We start from the raw sequence: 19,452 nt of genomic DNA on the forward strand, positions 1-19,452 counted from the left end.
GATTTAAATATCCAATTTATTAGTTTGGGATTAGATAAACGATGCCAGAGTTAGTTCATTAACCGCCTGTAAAATGCAAATCAATACTTAAATGTATTTCAATTTGGTTCTCAATGGCAGTCCATAGATCTACTTTACCCTACTCCCCATGGAGTCACAGTTAAATGTATCCCCTCTTAGAGGTCAATGTATCTGAGCTTACTCTCCCGGACCTGTCCATCCATATTGGTTCCTTTGGACATTTTAGGCTGAAATTATACTATCAACACTAACAATTCCTATGTGTCTCAGTGTAAAATCTTATTTAGTCAAAAGTTTCAATAACTTGGTTTGTGGGCAGTTTGATCTCAGTTCCCACAATCTCTTAAGCTGTGGGAAAACATGTTTTGCTAACCCTTTTTAATTGAACTCCCTAACATACACACACACAGAGAGAGTACACTACCGGTCAAAGGTTTTAGAACACCTACTCATTCAAAGTTTTTTTTTTTTATTGTACTATTTTCTACATTATAGAATAATAGTGAAGTCATCAAAACTATGAAATAACACATATGGAGTCATGTAGTAACCAAAAACGTGTAAAACAAATCAAAATATATTTGAGATTCTTCAAATAGCCACCCTTTGCCTTGATGACAGCTTTGCACACTCTTGGCAAAGCATGCCATTCCATGAGTGCAGCATTTATTTTTCAACTCGAATCAATGGGCCCAATCAGTCCTCCGTGACAACAAAATAAACAGAGTAGGGCTGGCTATTAAGTCCTTAGTTTTGGGGTCATGCTCAGGTAAAACAATTTGGCTAATCTGTACTTCTATATTTCCAAGTCCTATTCTTGAAGATCAAGGGGTATAGCATTTATTTGAATGACTGAAATTCTGATAGACTTTGGTTTTAACGTAAAAATATGATTTAGTCACGTTATTATATGTAGTAGAAAGTGATGGGTTAGAAGAAGCCTACATAACCAACCCATAAAGTAAAATGTAACATCCATTTATGGTCAGCTATGTGAACTTAAACATAGATTTATTCTGCCTTAGATGTTCAATTGGTAACATACATTTTTGTCTTCTTCTAATGCCTCTTAAGTAGAAAGTAATCTAAAAGTAACGGAATGTAATCAGATTACGTTACTGATTTTGGGTAATCCAAAAGTTACGTTACTGATTACGTTTTTGGACAGGTAACTTGTAACTAACGGATTACATTTAGAAAGTAACCTACCCAACCCTGCTTAAAGTAATGGTGGACTGTCGTTTCTCTTTGGTTATTTGAGCTGTTCTTGCCATAATATGGACTTGGTATTTTACCAAATAGGGTTATCTTCTGTATAACACCCCTACCTTGTCACAACACAACTGATTGGCTCAAGTGCATTAAGAAGGAAGGAAATTCCACAAATTAAGTTTTAAGAAGGCACACCTGTTATTTGAAATCCATTCCAGGTGACTACCTCATGAAGCTGCTTGAGAGACTTCCAAGAGTGTGCAAAGCTGTCATCAAAGGCAAAGAGTGGCTATTTGAAGAATCTCAAATATAAAATAATTCCAGATTTCTTTAACACTTTCTTCGTTACTACATGATTCCATATGCGTTATTTCATAGTTTTGATGTCTTCACTATTATTCTACAATGTAGAAAATAGTAAAACATTTAAGAAAAACCCTTGAATGAGTAGGTATTCTAAAACGTGACAAGTAGTGTATATGTTTTACTATCCTTGTGGGGACCTAACATTTATTTCCATTCCTATTTTCATAACCTCTAACCCTAAACTTAATCCCTAACATTAACCTCTAACCCTAACTCTAAACCTAAGCCCTAGGGATTTCCAGTAACCCACAAGGATACTATTACAAGCACACACACCCACACACAACACACACACACACACACCACACACACACACACACACACACACACCACACACACACACACACACACACACAACACACACACACACCAATGTTTTTCATTACCCAACAATAATGACACTTGAAGTATGTATAAACAGTCCAGGTTAGGCCATTCTTCATAAACTGTCCTTAAATTAACTCTGGGCTAGTGATACTGCACAATAGCCTATAATAAGATTAAATAAACATCATTATGATAAATGCCATTTCAATTACATGACCAGTTGGCAGGTTCTCAAGCCAGTCGTTTAAACCCGTCCTTTAAAACTATGTGTCATTTCATTACTAAGCGAATTCACATTTTCTGGGAGCTTTGCTCTGCCTTTAGACTGTGTTTTTATATGTTGTTGTCATGTTGGAAACAGCATAAAGAGAAAAATAGGGCACGTTCACATGACGTCACATCGACAACTCTATGGTTGCCTACTGGATACGACTGTGTTTTTTGTCAACAGATGCCACAATTTGTTAACGTGACTTTGACCATACACTGACCATGGTCAATCTTAGTGTCTAAACTCCTTTGATCTACTGTGATTGACCTGACCCACGACTTGGTCTTTCAGCAATCCCTTTGATTTAGGTCTCAGCATCTCCGCTTTTAGGAGATACTCCTGCAATGTAATCCACAGAAGACCACATATGTGTTGGTGGGGTTGGGTTCACCCATCACACACATTCATCGCATCATACAGTAGGTCTACTGTAGGAAAGTAACTCTTGAAGATAGGTTCAAAGGCCATCATATTACAATAAGGCTGTGCATGTCTTATGCTGACTAATTGTGTTTTTGAACGAAAAGCCAACTTCTACATTGACATTTTAAGCATTTAGCAGACACTCTTATCCAGAGCGACTTAGTGCCTTGCTAAAGGCAACATCAACTTATTTTCCACCTAGTCGGCTCGGGAATTCCAACAGTCATTGTGATCTCCAAGAGCCAGACAAAGTCTTGGCCCAGTACAGCATTGTTCTTCTTCTGGGGGAAGAAAATGGGGGACCTGAATAAAATACTAATACTAAAATCTGGATTGTGTGTGAAATGTCTGGTTATTTGTCATAAAATCTTTGTCCCAGTCCAGGCCTGTCATAGTGTCATATAAATGTTCTAAATTACCTCCTCATCTGTAATGTATGAGGAATCAGAATGGGATACCGTTACAAGTGGTTCTACAGCTGTTTCACGGTGGACATTGTTGTAGCAGCCTGCCCAGTGTTGCCCCCATACATCTACTAAAATTCAATCCATATTTGTCTGTAAATGTAAGAAAGTATATAATGCTCCATAAATCATAGTCTCACATACAGTATTTAATGATGCTATACAATTCATTTTGACCTGTTTCCCATCTCCACCATACTACTTTTAGGTTATTTTCCCGGAAAAAAATAAGATCCCATCTGAACTTTGTGGAAAGACTAATGCAATTTTCTCATGTGGTATGATCCAATCTTGACCTCTGTTGCTAACACAAAGTAGCCCTTTGCAGAAACGCACTGTAAGTGATCACTGCACACAGTTGGCGGAGTCAAATATCAAATCTGATACATTTCAGCACAAAAAGGAGGGACATTTCAATCCACACGAACCGTCATTCGCGCACCAGAAAAGTAATGATCTCTGCAGAAGAGGCTAATTAATGGAAAGTGTAGCTGCATATGGCTGAAAGATATCGGAGAGCTTGTCAGTTTCTGCAGGTCTGTGGCTCTGATTCCTTTAGCAGGATGTCTTTCTTTGGGAAGAGAGACTTTTCCTCCTGTTGTACCGTAAGGCCTGAGAGAAACTCAACACTCTCCTCAGCAGAGTGTCCCATTTGCTATTGTCATGCAATGTGATGGGCAATGTCATCCACCACAGCGCCAATGGCTGCAGACCTGGAAGGCGCCATATGGGAAGAGGCTCTGGCTGTTGGAGGCTTTGCCTATATACAACGGCTACAGTAGAAAGAAAAGTGACTCAGGAGGAAGGGGGTGGAGGGGGAGGGAGGGATGGAGGAAGGGTTATGGGTTATAATTTTCCGATGTCGCGGACCGGGAATGTTCTCACTCCGGAGGTTTTATGGAATGGGGGGGCTGCCAGCCGGTTCATGCAGCGGGAATGCTTCTCATGTCTCTGTATACAGGAGAGGGGGAGATCGGGGAGGGAGGCAAAGGGACTGTTTGTCCAGCTGATGCTGGATTCTTCCGTCACCGTTCCAAATTCCCCCGCAGTCTCAAATTTTAACTGAGCTATTTTCCATCTCCCAGAGCTCTGCTGCATATTTGGCTTATTTGATGCCGCTCCGTTCTGTTGTAATTAGTTATTTTTAAAACTGGCAAAAAGAACGACCGTCTGTACAGGCACTGGCATTGGTCGGTTTATTGATGGGCAGTGCCAGCGTCCTGCCTACTATTGGCTCTTTTTCCTCCCCCATATGCTGCTGCTATTGATTTTGTCAATTGGTTGGCGCTGGTTCACTCACTGAAACAGGGGTGTATTACTCCAGAACCCTACAGCCAACTGTTGCACAAAACAGTTACTTTCCCCGTTATCTTTTCCCCTATTGTTCCCTTAACGTTTTAGACAGTTGCACAAAACATCTTAGGGGGAATTTCTACCTTAACCCTTTTTATCTAAAACTTCCTGTCTACCTAACGCTGTTAATGACTGACCTGACCTCTACTCATACTACACATGACTCCTCTCTATTCTTTGACCTTTACCATAACTGACTCTGATAACTACAGTGGTTTCTCAACTAAAAGTTTTGAGATTATGCTGCGGGATTTAGAGGTAATTTGTGGTTTAGTACGGTACCTTGCGTCACTGCTTCATTGCTCCAGACCACCGCAAGGGGGAGTTAGAGCATGCTTTTGGGTCCCAAGGCGCTAATGTGTCTCTAACTGACAATGAATGGGCGACATAAACCAAACAGAAACTGATAATTGTGCACGACTTCAAAATTGAATTTCAATTAACTGAATGATGAGGATGAAGGTGATTGAATTTAGAACAATAGTGTAAGAATTGCTATTCCTCTGTCCTGCACGCGCACACCCTGAATACACTTATTTTTTGGTTTCTACTCGTCAGTATTACTTACTAAAACTGTTGTTACACTAAGGCTTTTATTCTAAGAGAAACGAAAATGTTCAATTATATTCCATGATATTCTTAAGATATATGTGTTGACTAAATAAGCAGGTGATGTCTGCTAAATAATCAAGTTGATGGCACAGTCATATAGCCTTGGCACCTACATAACGCTGAGTGACTCACTCATTCATGGCTTTGGTTCAAAATAAATAACTACCAACATTCTTTCTGATAGTCTTTAATAAAGAAAGGTTTCGGTTATCCTGACCTGGACACCATTATGGCCTGTTAGCAGGACAATAGACTCTTGCCAACACCTCTCTGTAGTTTGATACGTTGTGCAAGGCAAATGATCGGCATTAAAAACTTTGGATGGGGCCTCCCGAGTGGCGCAGCGGTCTAAGACACTGCATCGCAGTGCAAACTGCGTTGCTACAGATGCTGGTTCGATAGCCATGCCGACATCCCTTTGTTACCACAGAGAAAGACTTTGCAGTACGGTAACGTCAAAGGGTTGAGTAATTGAACAGTATTTCTGTATTTCGAGCGGTCCGTGGATACTTAAGGAACAGTCATGTCGAGTTTGTTTCATTTGGTGACCTCACGAAGGACAGGAGACACACATGACTGTTTCTTTGTTTGTATACACTTCTCAATTATGGGCTTTGCATCTGAATGTTGTATAAAATGAATGATTAAGTGTAGGAATACTTTCGAAAAGATTAAATGTGATGTTTGCCTTCTAATTGAGAGTATGGGTTTTCATATATAGTTTTAACTAGTCAGTGGACCACGCCCCCGTGAGCACAGACGTTATACCCAAACGTCATGGAACCGCCCTCCAAGGCGAGTGCTTATAAAGGACTCCCGACAAATTGTGCATTAGACTGTCGCTACATGTTGAAATGGTTGGCGATTTTTAAATATAGTCAAGATGACGCTGGGACAGGGTCCCCACGTTGAAATGGCTACTACTCTAGACCAAAACTCGCCGGGTGATGCTGGTGTGTGAAGTGGTACAACTCTACAAAAGAACAAGACCAGAGAACGTGGAGATCATCCCCACGCTGAAATGGTGAAGAAATCTACAAACTAAAGACCAGATAATTCAGGCTGCAGCTGTTTAAATACTTTAGTCTGGTGAACGCATCTGATCTAAGAACATTTCTGAATGGTACTCTGACGTATCCATTATAACAAGCTACAACCTTAAAAGAACATGGGGCTTCTGGGGAACGCAACCAGAGACTCTCTGATGAACTACTATCCAGCAGACGGACCGGCGATCACAGAGAGGGACAACGAAGGCATACACTCGTAAATATGTAAATTGCTATTTATTTTCTAATGAGCGGCTGTTCAAATAAAAGGTATTAGCATTTCATGAGTGTAGTTATCAACTGTATTACAGTGAATCCACTCTGAGTTTTCCGCTCTTGAACTGTCCCCACCCCTTTGTAGACTCCTTTGTCTACCAAGCCGTCATATCGGTTTCGTCCACTAGGGACTTGAATTTGTGTGATGTTAGTAACCAATGTATGACCTATTGTGTGTGTTTATGTAATTATGCGATTGGTTAGTTAGTTAGAAAATAAATAAATAAGCCAATTTCTATATCGCTGATTTATGTTAGGGTTCTTGCAGATATCCAAGGGTTTGCGATGTTCAGAAATGAGACTGATGAGGTAACAATACATTAATAGAAGACTGTAATCGATAAGATAATAACATATCTGGACAGTTATATTTGGGAAATTGAAACTATAAACAACATTTTCCCGTGGTGCCCCGACTTCCTAGTTAATTACTATTTCGTGATTCGTTGAATTACGGAATAATTACACATAGAGAATAGATTTGATAATATTACAGTCTTCACATTTAATGACAGCAAACACTATGACAATTGGCTGTATTAGATTTTCCGTTCCTCCTGAAAGCCCTAATCTGCTCACTTAAATTAAGAGATCCTGGTCATGGTGCTACAATATGTTGTTACAGCAAAATGAAAGTGAGGACAATCCGCAATCTGCTGTATGCTTATGGCCTATTGTAAGCTGAAAGTCACACCTTCCCAGTACTCCTCACCCCATCCCAAACTCCACCCGAAAAAGCGCATGGTTCCCAAGAAAGTGGTTCACTTTGCTAGATTCTTAAAATGTGTACGCATCATTTGTGTGTTGGAGTCACTTTTAATTCTTAATTGATCTAACGTTTCTATCATAGGCCACTGTAATTGATGTGGAGTCATGGCGGAACCATTCTGCTCATCTGATGAAGGTGCACATGGTTCAGATTCAAACTTTGAAGACTGAGATCAAGTCATTGAAGGCAGATCAGCAGAAAGAGAAACATTATCTAAGGGCAGAGATAAGGGCAACAGCTGATGCATAGGTCCAGAGTCAGGCGGCATTGGCGGAGAGTTAGGCGGAAGATGACGCATTGACGGGGGCGAGGAACGAGATGGAGTCACAATCCATGCCAGGCACACCTGTGAGCTCTGTAACTCCACCTCCGACAGGCAGAGTCCACATACGTGGCGGGTTCGTCAGGTCGTTGGTTCACCCTGACATTTCCATTCCACTTCTGACAACAGAACTTGACCAACTGCTCACCAGGCACAACAAGGGCCATCCGGACCGTTAAGCTGTTCTGCTATTCTAAGGATGTGTAACTGAAGAGAGATACCACGAGTGGACACAGAATACCAACTGGGATGGATCCCGAGGCAAATGTGGCTTACTAGTGAACCTCCGGGTGTTCATCATTAATACTGTGTCTCAGATGTTTCTGTCCATGACTGATGCAACCCGAAAAAGCATTAAAGACAGAGTTAATGAGTACTTGAGGTCACAGAGAAATTCTGGACATGGCCTGCTCTCCCTTATGTAAGGAATTAGGCACTTTACCATCTTTACCACAGTATGTACTGTAGGCTATGTATACATGTCAGACTGCACAGTAGCCTAATGAACAAATCCAGGCGGCTTCTATCTTCAAAATGCTTTAAATGCTTTATCCAAATGTTTAAAGTGCGTGTGGGCGACCTCATGCAACCGCAAAATGTCGGGTAAGTATATACTGTACAGTACTGTATTTCTTCAACAGCATCTTTATGCTTTCGTTACTAAAATAATTATAAAAATACTCTTTTAAAATGCAGATGTTTATTCCGTTATGGATCCATAACGAATTATTATGGGAATAAATATCACTGAATGACAGAAATATTGGAACGAAGTAGGCTAATAAAGGTAAACAAATTGCTGCTTACTGGAAAATACTCTATCAAGATGAATGGAAGAGACAGCATTCAGAGGTCAAGACAGCGCTTCTCTGAGACAGGCATGGGGACTGGTCTTGATAAATCGACAAGATTTTATTTTCACTGAATCTCCGTTTTGGATATTGGTTAGACTACAATTAGGGTGTGGAAATGTTAGGATTATGTTGCTCCTACTGTAGCCTACTCCCAACCAGTCATGTTGTACAGCGCCATTATGAGCTATTAGTAGGACAATAGACTCTTGCCAAGAAGGAGGGTAGGGGGAGAATTGTATCGTCAAATGTATTTCTTAGTTAGGTTGGCTGTATCACATCCGGCTGTAATTGGGAGTCCCATAGGGTGGCGCACAATTAGCCCAGCGTCGTCCGGGTTAGGGAAGGGTTTGTCCGGACGGGATGTCCTTGTCCAAAATATAGGCACGATAGGCTTATGGTTTCTCTCCCTCTAAAAACAGAAATAAATATTTTGGCCTTTATTCAAATTACAATCGCTCACTTTAGGTTATTTGAAAATGAAATAATCTCCAATAGTTATTTTTTAAACAAAGCGATTATTATTAATTCATTTTGAATTATTTAAAAGTCCCTTAGATATTCTCACAGATTAGATTTGCCCTAACAAAAATTCCCCTTAGATATTAATTTAGAATCCTCCAATCCTCTAAATGTAATTATTGGCGGAGAGTCACGTCATTGAATTTTTATTTTTTTTAGATTATACTGTAGGCCTATCGTAGGCGACACGAGTCTCACTCGTGTTGAGTAATGTGCTGTTAAAAGAGGTGTAGGTCTTATTTATTTAAAAAGCATATTGAAGTTAGAAGCAATAGGATTTGCAGCATAGCATACCCCCTGTGGTCATCTATTTCAGCACCGTTTCGTGCTACTCTGAGACAAGCATGGGGACTGGTCTTGATAAATCAATGAGATTTATTTTTCACTGAATCTTCGTTTGGGTATTGGTTAGACTACAATTAGGGTGTGGAAATGTTATGCTCTTAGTACTGTAGCCTACTCCTGACCATCACGTTGTGCAGTGTCATAGTTTCCTTACAGAAACCCTGATGTTTTCATTTTTCTTGGAATAGAAACACTATAATATTAATCAAATCAATTAAGCTACATTTCTTAAAATCAATCCTATATACTATGTTCTTACAAAAAAGGTTTTAAATTCTCTAGTACAGCCAATATTGAAGGCTATCAAATGCTTCTCAAAGGTGCCCTCTGGTGGTCAAACTAGCACTAACTAGCTTTAATGTTCACAATGGCTGACAATTAAATAGCGTGCCATAGACGCAACTTTTACAGGAAGAACCACTCTAACTGGCCACTAAAAGCCCCTTTACTTGATATGTGCAACGCACTGAGCTCGCTGTGGGGGTCAAATGTAGCAGCAGTAATTGGCCCGGATGAGCCCTTCCCAGCTAGCGAGTTTATTCTGTCTAGCTGGAAACCACAGCAGCATGGCACTATTTAAAACTTGTAAAAGAAAGTGATGTTTATTTCGATGGGCAAGAAAGAAATAACTTGTAGTATTGGTCACCTTCTGGATGTCACTGTAACATGCAATCAGTTAACATAATGACACGCCGGTGCAAATTACCATTGCAATGATGTTGTATCGATGTGCTATGTTGGTTCCTATCAGGCAGGCTAGGTAGCTGTATCACATGTCGCCGGTGTTAGTTAACGTGGCCAATTAGTTTTGTCCCACTTGATGTTATTTTGAGTAGGATAGCGGCCTACACAATAAATCATTTGTAATATTGCATACTTCGTAGTAGCCATCTGGATGTCACCGTGATAGTCTAATGTTACTGCTCAATGGGAAGAGTTTGCGCTGCAAGAGGGCAACACAACATCAAGGGGAAGAGTGTCCTTTGCTCTCGCTAGGGGGGAACTGCTGTCCGACTGTTTCGTTTATTAGGATCCCATTAGCTACTGCACATGCAGCAGCTACTCTTCCTGGGGACCGCATAAAACGTACAAACACATAACAAAGTACGGAACAGTCATAGACAAGAACAACATAATACATTATATTACATTCCAAATCAAATAAGTTATACTTTATATAGCAAAGACACCAAGAGACAAAAATATATATTATTTACACAGTATTCATATATACAGTACAGTTACATTCTTGATACACTGATACAAGATTTTATAAAAAAAAAAAAAAAGTTAAACTTGCTTTTTGCCTGCGTAACCTCTGGGGGCAGAGCATTCCATCATGACAGCATTCTATACATACAGTAACTGAGTGATGCATTAAATAGGTTTTTGGTTTGGGTACTGTGAAGAAACCCATAGTGACCTGTTTGGTGAGGTGCTTAGGCATTTTCAACACACAAATGTTCCTTAAAAAGACTAGAAGATAAGTAGTCAGGCGTGTTTTTGATGTTAGTTCTGTGTGTGCGGTTAAGGGCAGGCCGTGCTGCTTCGTTTTAAGACAGCTGCAACTTTGCTAGGTCTTTCTTTGCTGCACCTGACCATTTTACCGGACAGTAATCAAGATGGGACGAGATCAAAGGCTGTAACAAATAGCACAGTTGATCTTTGTCAGACATACCTCAGTAATTGAGAGGGATGTCGCTAGATAGTGTAGCCATTACCAATATGCAATATCAGACCAGGGTGATGGTTAAAATGCGATTTTCACAGAAAATGTACAACTGTGGCATTAATGGCTATGTATTTTTTTTATATATACATAACAATTACTCTGATTAAAAACTGAATGATTCCGAACACTCAAGTCCCAACTTCGGCAGACAATCTTCCAATTCTCGATTTTAAGTTTTTAGCCACAAGCATAAACTAGCTAGCTGGGAAGGGTTCATCGGGTCAACTGACTGAACCGAATGCATTCTTCTCCACTCGACTCTCAGCTGTGTGACATAAGTCATCAACTTGGGCATCAGGTGTGCCCGTATAGCCTATCCCGACTTCCTTAATGCAATGTCATTCTTTTGCATGTCATGTGAAACCTGCTTGAGTTTGTTTATCTTGAAACTGAAGTTAAAACTAACACAATTAATGAAAATAGCCATTTTTATTGATATTGAGTATGTTGCATCTGCTGCTGTGTGTGAGTACAGTTTGACCCTTGCCTCCGTCTCCAGTTCATTAAGCCATCTAGTGTCATTTGTATCTCTCTCTCTCTCTCTGCTGTGTGTGCATGATGTGCCTCTTGCTATCTGTCACTCAAATGTCGAGGGGCTGAAGTTCATTGGTTGAACTCAAATTGCTAGGGGGCTGGGGCAGGTGGGGGAATATGTAGGGAAAATGGCGCTGCACAGCTTTCAGAAAAAGAGTCGCGTTCATAAATGATGCATGTATGAACTACAAATTGACACATCCAGCCCAAAGAGAGACGTATAAATTATACTTAGTCGCAAAAGTTCCGGAGCATGTCTTTAAATACACCGCTAGGAGAAGGAAGAAGCAGAAAGCTGAAACCGGCGACCTCATGGCTCAAATATTGTAGTCAGTCCTTTTCTTAAGCTTGCGGTCAGATACCACATCCAGTCAAAGAAATGGCTCCTCAGTCCAATCTCTCTCTCGCTCTCTCTCTCTCTGATATTGCTTTCCCTTAAATTCTTCCAATATAGTGGTCTTTAGAGGGGCTGCCCAACACATTATTCTTAAGAGGGATGACAGAGAAGCTGGATGGTCCGCATGTGCTCAACCCCACACTGCTATCTTTCCAGTCTATTGACAGGAGTTATGTTTTGGTAGGAGACACAAGGGTGTTCCACAGTGTTCTCTGTCAGTTTTGGAAAGAGTGAAGACCAGAGATATTTGCTGTGTCACAAACTCCCCCCCCCCCCTCTCCCAAATGAAAAATATCTCCAGTCCAAACAGATGATTTCTTTGCAGAGGAAAGTTATTGCCTTCACTGCATTGTCCTCATTATTCTAGACCATTGGCTTACAGCGATGTGGTGAAATAAGACCATTACTAATGAACATCTGAGGGTTTTGATCTTTTGTTATTTTGTGACTTTGTGTTTCAGTTAGTCTGAAGGCCATTTGAAAAGAGCTGAATCCTAGTTTCATTACCCAGCAGCTGGACAAAGTTGGAATAAGCAGTTCTTTTTAAGCTGCTTTGAAAATAATCTCCGCTGGGATCCACAGACGTTTTTCATACTCCATTTGTGTGGCGTCTCAGCAGAGGTCATATTGGAAATCGGTCTGTGTGGTGCAACACATTGTATTCTAGGTCTTGAATGTGTTAAATTACATGTTATTGTTCATGTCATTTGTCTTTATGGACATCTTTGAGAGCAGACTGCAATGCTTCATCCTTAACTATGCACTGGAACACACACACACACACACACACACACACACACACACACACACACACACACACACACACTCACAGTCTTGTACAGCTAACCTTGTGGGGACACACAGTTCAGTCCCATTCAAAATCTTGTTTTTCCTAAACCTAACTCTAACCTGTACTCTTACCTTACCCTAGCCCTAACCTTAACTCTAACCTGTACTCTTACCGTGCCCTAACTCTAACCCTAACCTGTACTCTTACCTTACCCTAGCCCTAACCTTAACTCTAACCTGTATTCTTACCTTACCCTAGCCCTAACCTTAACTCTAACCTGTACTCTTACCCATGCCCTAACCTTAACCCAAAAACCTAACCTTAACCCTATCTCCTAACCCTAAAACTAACCCTAGCCCCTTACCCTTAACGTCATTCTAACCCATACACTTATTCTAACCTTAACCCTAGACCCACTAGAAATAACATTTGACCTCGTGGGGACAAACAAAATGTCCCCAGTCAAATATTTGTTTGTTTACTGTTAGTTAGTTAAACACGTCCACACACACACACACACACACACACACACCCATAGGATTACATCACTATGGGAGGTATCTGTGTCTCACCATCTGTGAGAGCTTGTCAGTGTAGGGTTACAGTCATAGCCATTTGTGTGTGTGTGTGTGTGTAACTCACAGGGTTACACACACACACTCATAAGCCTTACAGCATTTCAACAATGACAGCACTTATTCGTAATGAGACTTTAATTACTCTAACAGTAATACAGTAGGTACCTGGCTACCATAACATTTATAGCTGTGTTGCTGTCACAGGACCCAGAAGTGGATACTGCACAGTATAACTGTACTGTACATAGCTGTCCACTCTATGCCTGTATCTTTCCACTCTATCTGTCCACTTCAATCCCAGATGCACATTAAATGAAGGCTAGTATCAATGGTATTGTAGGTATGGAAACTGTCCCAGATGTTTTATGTAACCCACTGTTTGGGCCTTGGCTTTTTGCCTGGTAAAAGCACTTAGAAGTCTCTCTGAGTGACATTTTAGAATGCATTCAATATCCTATTAACATTGACAAAAAAAAGGTTGCATTGAACAGCACATAACTGGCACAGGTTGTTTCACCTCCCATTGCATTCTCACCGTGCTCACACACACACACACACACAGCTCACACTGCTTAGTGACAGTTTAGCCGTTCAGAGGTTACGGCTAACGAGCAGCAGAGTCTTGAATGGGGTGAGCGGTGGCGTGCAGGGGGCGGATATATTTTGGGTGAGTGGCTGGCTCCCTGTGTTTGTTGAGGACACGGGTCGGTAGTCTGTCAGAAGTTGGTGTCTCTCTGGGGCTCTGGCCATGTTGTGGGTCAAGTGTAGAGAGCAGCTCCTGCTGGGGCTGTGTTGTTGCTGCGGTCCCACTCTCGGCACACACTCCCTGGGTTGTGTTTTCTGCTGGGTTGTGGGTCAGCGGTATTGCTGATTCAGCCCGGTGCTGTTTTATTTCCTTCTCTCTCGCTCTTCCTTCAATCCGCTGGTCTCTTGTTCTCTCTCTCTCTCCACACAGTCTCCAAGGAGGAACTACATAGGCTGGCTCAAAACCTTTCTGTTATCTAAGACTATACCATTGTCGTGACTTTACTGTCATTAATCTGATGACTGTTATTTATTTAATCCACTAACTATGTTTAATTGTTACCCGACTAAATTAATCATGTAACAATTAACTCATTAGGATTTGGGGCACCACGAGAGTGGTTCTTTAAAGAGTTAACATCTCCCGAATTAATCTCTATCACATCTATAAACAGTCAACTTCTTAATCATAACCTCGTATCATGTCATCATTCTGAACAGTCGTAACCTTGCATCTGCAAAAACCCGAGTCTTAGTTATGATTCAGGACTACACAAATTGTTTTAGTTATTTATTTACTAGCTAACTAAATGGTAACACAGGATAAACATACACACTTAATACATTAGAAACAGGTCCTTAGTGGACTGACAGCAATGTGGCTACTTGTTACAAAAAGACATGTAGAGGGCGAGAGAGAAAGGGGGACAGAGACAATGTTAGTACATTTAGAAACTACTCACACTTATACATTGCACACGAACCGTCGCCCGCTTGGAGTAAGAATCATGAATGTATTTACGTGGAAATGCCTTGGTTTGCCGTGTATCTCTCCTAACCGGACCTTCTTGGAAAGAAGGTTGGTTGGGCCTTTTCGCGGCACACTTGTAAAGCTCTGATTGCCCAAAAGGGGTCCCCACCTGTATTCTACTGTCGTTCTCCTCTGCAGTCATCTGGTATCCGGTGACTTGTCGTGTAGTCCTGAACAGAACTACAGAGTTTATTCTACTTCCATTCGCTCTGGAAGATGCTTCCTTGAAGATAGGCCAGCCAGCCGTGTCGATGATTCCCAGTGGGGTGATGAGAGTAGCGTAATACGATGATTTGAACAGAGTAATTGAATGGTCTCACTTAAATTAGCTTTTACCAGCCGTACCAGTGATTGTCCGGGAGGTGACTTTATCGTCTCTACCTCGTGTTGAGATTCAAAGATTGAATCACTTTAAACGTGAGCTGCAGCTCAACGTCTCTGGTCTGATATGTTAATTCTTAACCCATCATTTTATACAGTTTGTTCAAAAGGGGCGGTTCCGTCAGGCTGGCACGCTCTCTGACCTCACTCAGGGGCGTAACTTGTTACTTGTACAAAGTTTTGTAAAACTATTATATCGTATGGCTCCTAAAATGATGTCCCTCTTCACAAAAACACTTTCTAACTGTTCATGCACAATGCATTGGATGGACACTTCACACATAGGGGGTATACTTTAAGGTACAGTATTTCCTTTATAACATTTTTAATGACATCACAAAATAACATTAGTGTTCTTGTAGGTCACCTCTGCCTATTCACCACGTTCTATGCTAGAAATATTGTTCCAATAGTTGCTCTTGAATGTGTTAGTTTTACCGGGAAAAATCTTCTTAGGACAAAGGCACATTCCTTGGGTGAATTTGGAGAGAGATGCTGAATGTTCTGTCCTTGATTTACAACAGGGTGTGAGCTGTCAACCCCCACCAGTTCCCTTCTCCCTACCCACCCCCCTCTGTGGGTGAGTGGTGGTCTGGTTGAAGTTATTTATTGCAAAGCTGGTCTGACCTATTGGAATACTCACAGGACAGTCATGACCCCATCCACCTATCAGTGCTCAAGTTCTTACAGACAGTTACAAACACCCATCACCAACCTCATTCTGTATCTATCTCAAGGTGTGCATTCTTTCAACACATTTGATCTCTCACATACGTTGTTAAACAGTATTGTGTCTCCTTCCTCTCTGCCTTTTATTTTTACACCTAGATCCAGATGAGGTGATTCTGAGAAGTACTATGATTATGAGTATGGGGTCATTAGACTCTTGGTGAGAGAAAGCTCAGCTCTCGCCCCCTTCTCACAGGAATAGCTCACCCCTTTCAGCCTAGGAGATGTGGCTGCAGATTGTTCCAGCAGCTTATCAGAAGAATGTCCTATTATAACACCAGTACGGTTCTTAAGGGATGGAGAAGGTGCTGGAGGCCCTGTACAGTTGTTTAGAGGGGGTCGGGGGAAAGGCGTCAGAGGCGCTGAGGACACCTCCTCCCTCATCTCAGGGTCATGGGGTCAACGTCTTCCACGACAGATGGAGAGACTGACAGACAGTGAGAGGGGAAGGGAGAGAGAGAGAGAAAGAATGATAGGGGAAACCGGAGACAGATTGGGAGAATTCAAGTGAGATATTTGAACAAATAAGAGCTAAATGCTGTAATAAGGAACATCTAAGGTCATAATGTGTTAGACATGGACATGGCTCTTAACACATATCAGACGAGTCATTTTCACCAACACCAGTGAATGGGGTCAGTCCAGCCAGTGAGGAACATCCCCTACCATCACCAACACCACCATCAACATGCTCCTTTCCCTGGCCTGGATCTCTTAGCTGTGGGACTGGCAGCAGCTCAGCTCTCTGCCCCACGGACGCTGCAGGCAAACACACCCAACAGGCCTCACACACTCCACTGACACACTGCTCACAGGCTTCTCACACACGCAACTCTCACACGCTGCACACACACACACACACAGCAAACAAATCCTACTCTTAACAGCTGTTTAAATGCCACAGAGACAGACTGATCAAATGTTCCACCAATGAAGCGTGTCAAACATGACTGTCGCGGGGGTATAAAGGTTGGAGACAGGCACAGGAATACATCTGGGTTTTTAATACACCCAAAACAAACACGTATGCAAAACACTGGGATGTAGCCAAACAAAAGAACGAGGGTTAACCTCGTAGAACGACACGGGACGAGACCCGTAATACACAATGCACAAAACACACAGCACAGGCTGAGACGACACATAGGTACTCACACGACTCACACGGACATGGGAACAATAACACGCAGCACAGGCTGAGACGACACACAGGCACTCACACGACCAATGGACATGGGAACAATAATCGACCGCCCAATGGGAAAACAAAGGGCACATTTATACAATTGCAATCAGGGAAATGGGGACCAGGTGTGCGTAATGACACCGTTCCAGAGGGATCCGTGACAATGACGTGCGTCTGTTTGTGTGCATGCGTTTGATCACTGATGGTCAAGCACATATGAGTTGTGAGTTGTTGCTGATCGTTAGCTTTCTCGTTACGTGAGTGACCTCTGGCAGACATTTTGCTGGTCCAGTTGAAACATTTTAAAGAGTGTGACTGACCATGGATGTTTCTGTTTTTATGTCTCCCGTCTCTCAACCTTTCAATCTTTTTATTTAGCTGTAAAATCACATTTCCATCCCTCTTACCTGCTCTTCATTTCCTCGTTGTCTGTTTCTTTCTCTCTGTTCTTATTTTGGAAATGTCTGACTCAGATTCATCCGAAACGTGGCAGGAGGACACGGTGTTTACCTATGGAGGCCAAATATGTAGAGCCCCGGGGTGAGTGACGTGGGTCACCATGTGTGTGAGGCTCTCTCTCTACCTTTTAACTCGAGTAATGTGGCCCCCATACTGACTGGTCCTCTATCAGCCTCGTACACACATACACACATGCATATAGATGTATACGTGCGCGCACATGCATGCACAGTCACACAGACACACACATGCAAACAGACGTACACACACACACACCACGGAAACTAAACCAAAACCCAAGTTTCAACTCCAGAGGTTTCCATTTCTAAATGATATGATGTAGTAGAAAGGGTGGCAGGTTTCCAGTTTCTCGGGGGGATGAAATGTGACCCCTCATTTTATCATACTATTCATGGCAAACTGAATCTCACAACAGAATCCAATGCTCTAATGTAGTGGGCCTTGATACAAGGATTGTGTCATCAGGTTTCAGGTATGACCCAGATGCAGACAGTGCCGAAGAAACAAAAGTTGATTTCTTGTACAGAGGCAGGCAAACGACAGGTCAAAGGCAGGCAGATGTCAGTAATCCAGAGAGGGTGCAAAAGGTCCAGAACGGCAGGCAGGCTCAGGGTCAGGGCAGGCAGGGGTCAATAATCCAGAGAGGGTGCAAAAGGTCTAGAACGGCAGGCAGGCTCAGGGTCAGGGCAGGCAGAACGGTCAAAACCCAGGAAGGGACGAGAAAACGTCCCTTCCTGAATATGGATGAATATGTATGAACTTTCCAATTTGTAAGTCGCTCTGGATAAGAGCGTCTGCTAAATGACTTAAATGTAAATGTAAATGTAAAACAGGAGCAAGAACAGACAGGAGCAGGGGAACAAACGCTGGTAGGTTTCACGAAACAAAACGAACTGGCAACAGACAAACAGAGAACACAGGTATAAATACACAGGGGGAGATGGGCAACACTTGGAGGGGGTTGGAGACGAGCACAAAGACAGGTGAAACAGATCAGGGTGTAACAGGCTTGTCATTACTATTAGACTTGTTGTACTCTCTATGTACTGTTATTGTCTCTAGTTACCTAAGTCTGGCAGGTAAGTGAATACCCAGCCATGACATTGGGGCCAAGCTCAGCTGAAACTTTACAGGTATCAGGGCATTTTTATGTGACACGTTCATGTCTCTCTTCTTCTTTCCAAACCTTTTTGTGTTCTGGTTCTTTTTTTTAACAGGGGTTTGGTCTGTTTGGTGCTTCACATTTTCCTTCTCGCTTTCCAGCTTTGATCTGTGTTTTTAGTTTATGAGCAGATTTTACAATATAGATGTTTTTTATTGTTGCTGGCACGTATGGAGATGATGGTGCCTCCACATCATGGGCAGATGGCTTTGTTGGACCGATCTGAAACCCTTCTGGGCTGGACCTCCCACCCTGTGGGCCTACACACACGCACACAGACTATGCGTATCTATCTAGCTTTTCTTGGAGCAGAAGTAGCACTAGAGGGGTCCCTGGCCCAGCGATCCATTTTCCAGGTGACATCTGCTCTGGGACATTACAGCACAAGTAGAGGGAAAAATTGGATTTAAAAGCTGCTGAAATGGTGCTTAAAGTTAATTCCAAGCTTCCACTCAGGTATCAAAGAACCATTTGAAACTGAATCCAAAGACAATGTTTTTTCTCCGTACTGAGCAAAATTATAGTATTTCCTTATGTTGGTCGGTGCACAATGTGAAAGGTACTGTAAACAGTTTATCTAGTCTCACTCATTATAACTCATCTGATCTCTGATCTGTTCCAGGGGGCTTTTCATCACCATCCATGACCTCACTCACATCTCCACCGTGCTCCAGAGCTGGCCAGAGAAGGACATACGTGTAAGTCTATAGTCAAACCTGAAATGTTAATATGGAGTTGGTCCCCC

General features: G+C 42.0%; 1 protein-coding gene across 1 annotated transcript in view; it reads left to right on the forward strand.

The window, feature by feature from the left end:
• Positions 1 to 19,452, forward strand: part of LOC111965149 (NADP-dependent malic enzyme) — a 118,241-nt gene that overhangs the window by 64,542 nt on the left and 34,247 nt on the right. Inside the window, exon 4 of the mRNA XM_023989169.2 lies at positions 19,330 to 19,405. Coding sequence (XP_023844937.1) covers positions 19,330 to 19,405 — 76 coding nt within the window. The remainder of the gene's footprint in view (positions 1 to 19,329; positions 19,406 to 19,452) is intronic.

The sequence above is a fragment of the Salvelinus sp. IW2-2015 genome, linkage group LG6.1 (assembly GCF_002910315.2).
Source record: "Salvelinus sp. IW2-2015 linkage group LG6.1, ASM291031v2, whole genome shotgun sequence".
In the NCBI taxonomy this organism is placed as follows: domain Eukaryota; kingdom Metazoa; phylum Chordata; class Actinopteri; order Salmoniformes; family Salmonidae; genus Salvelinus; species Salvelinus sp. IW2-2015.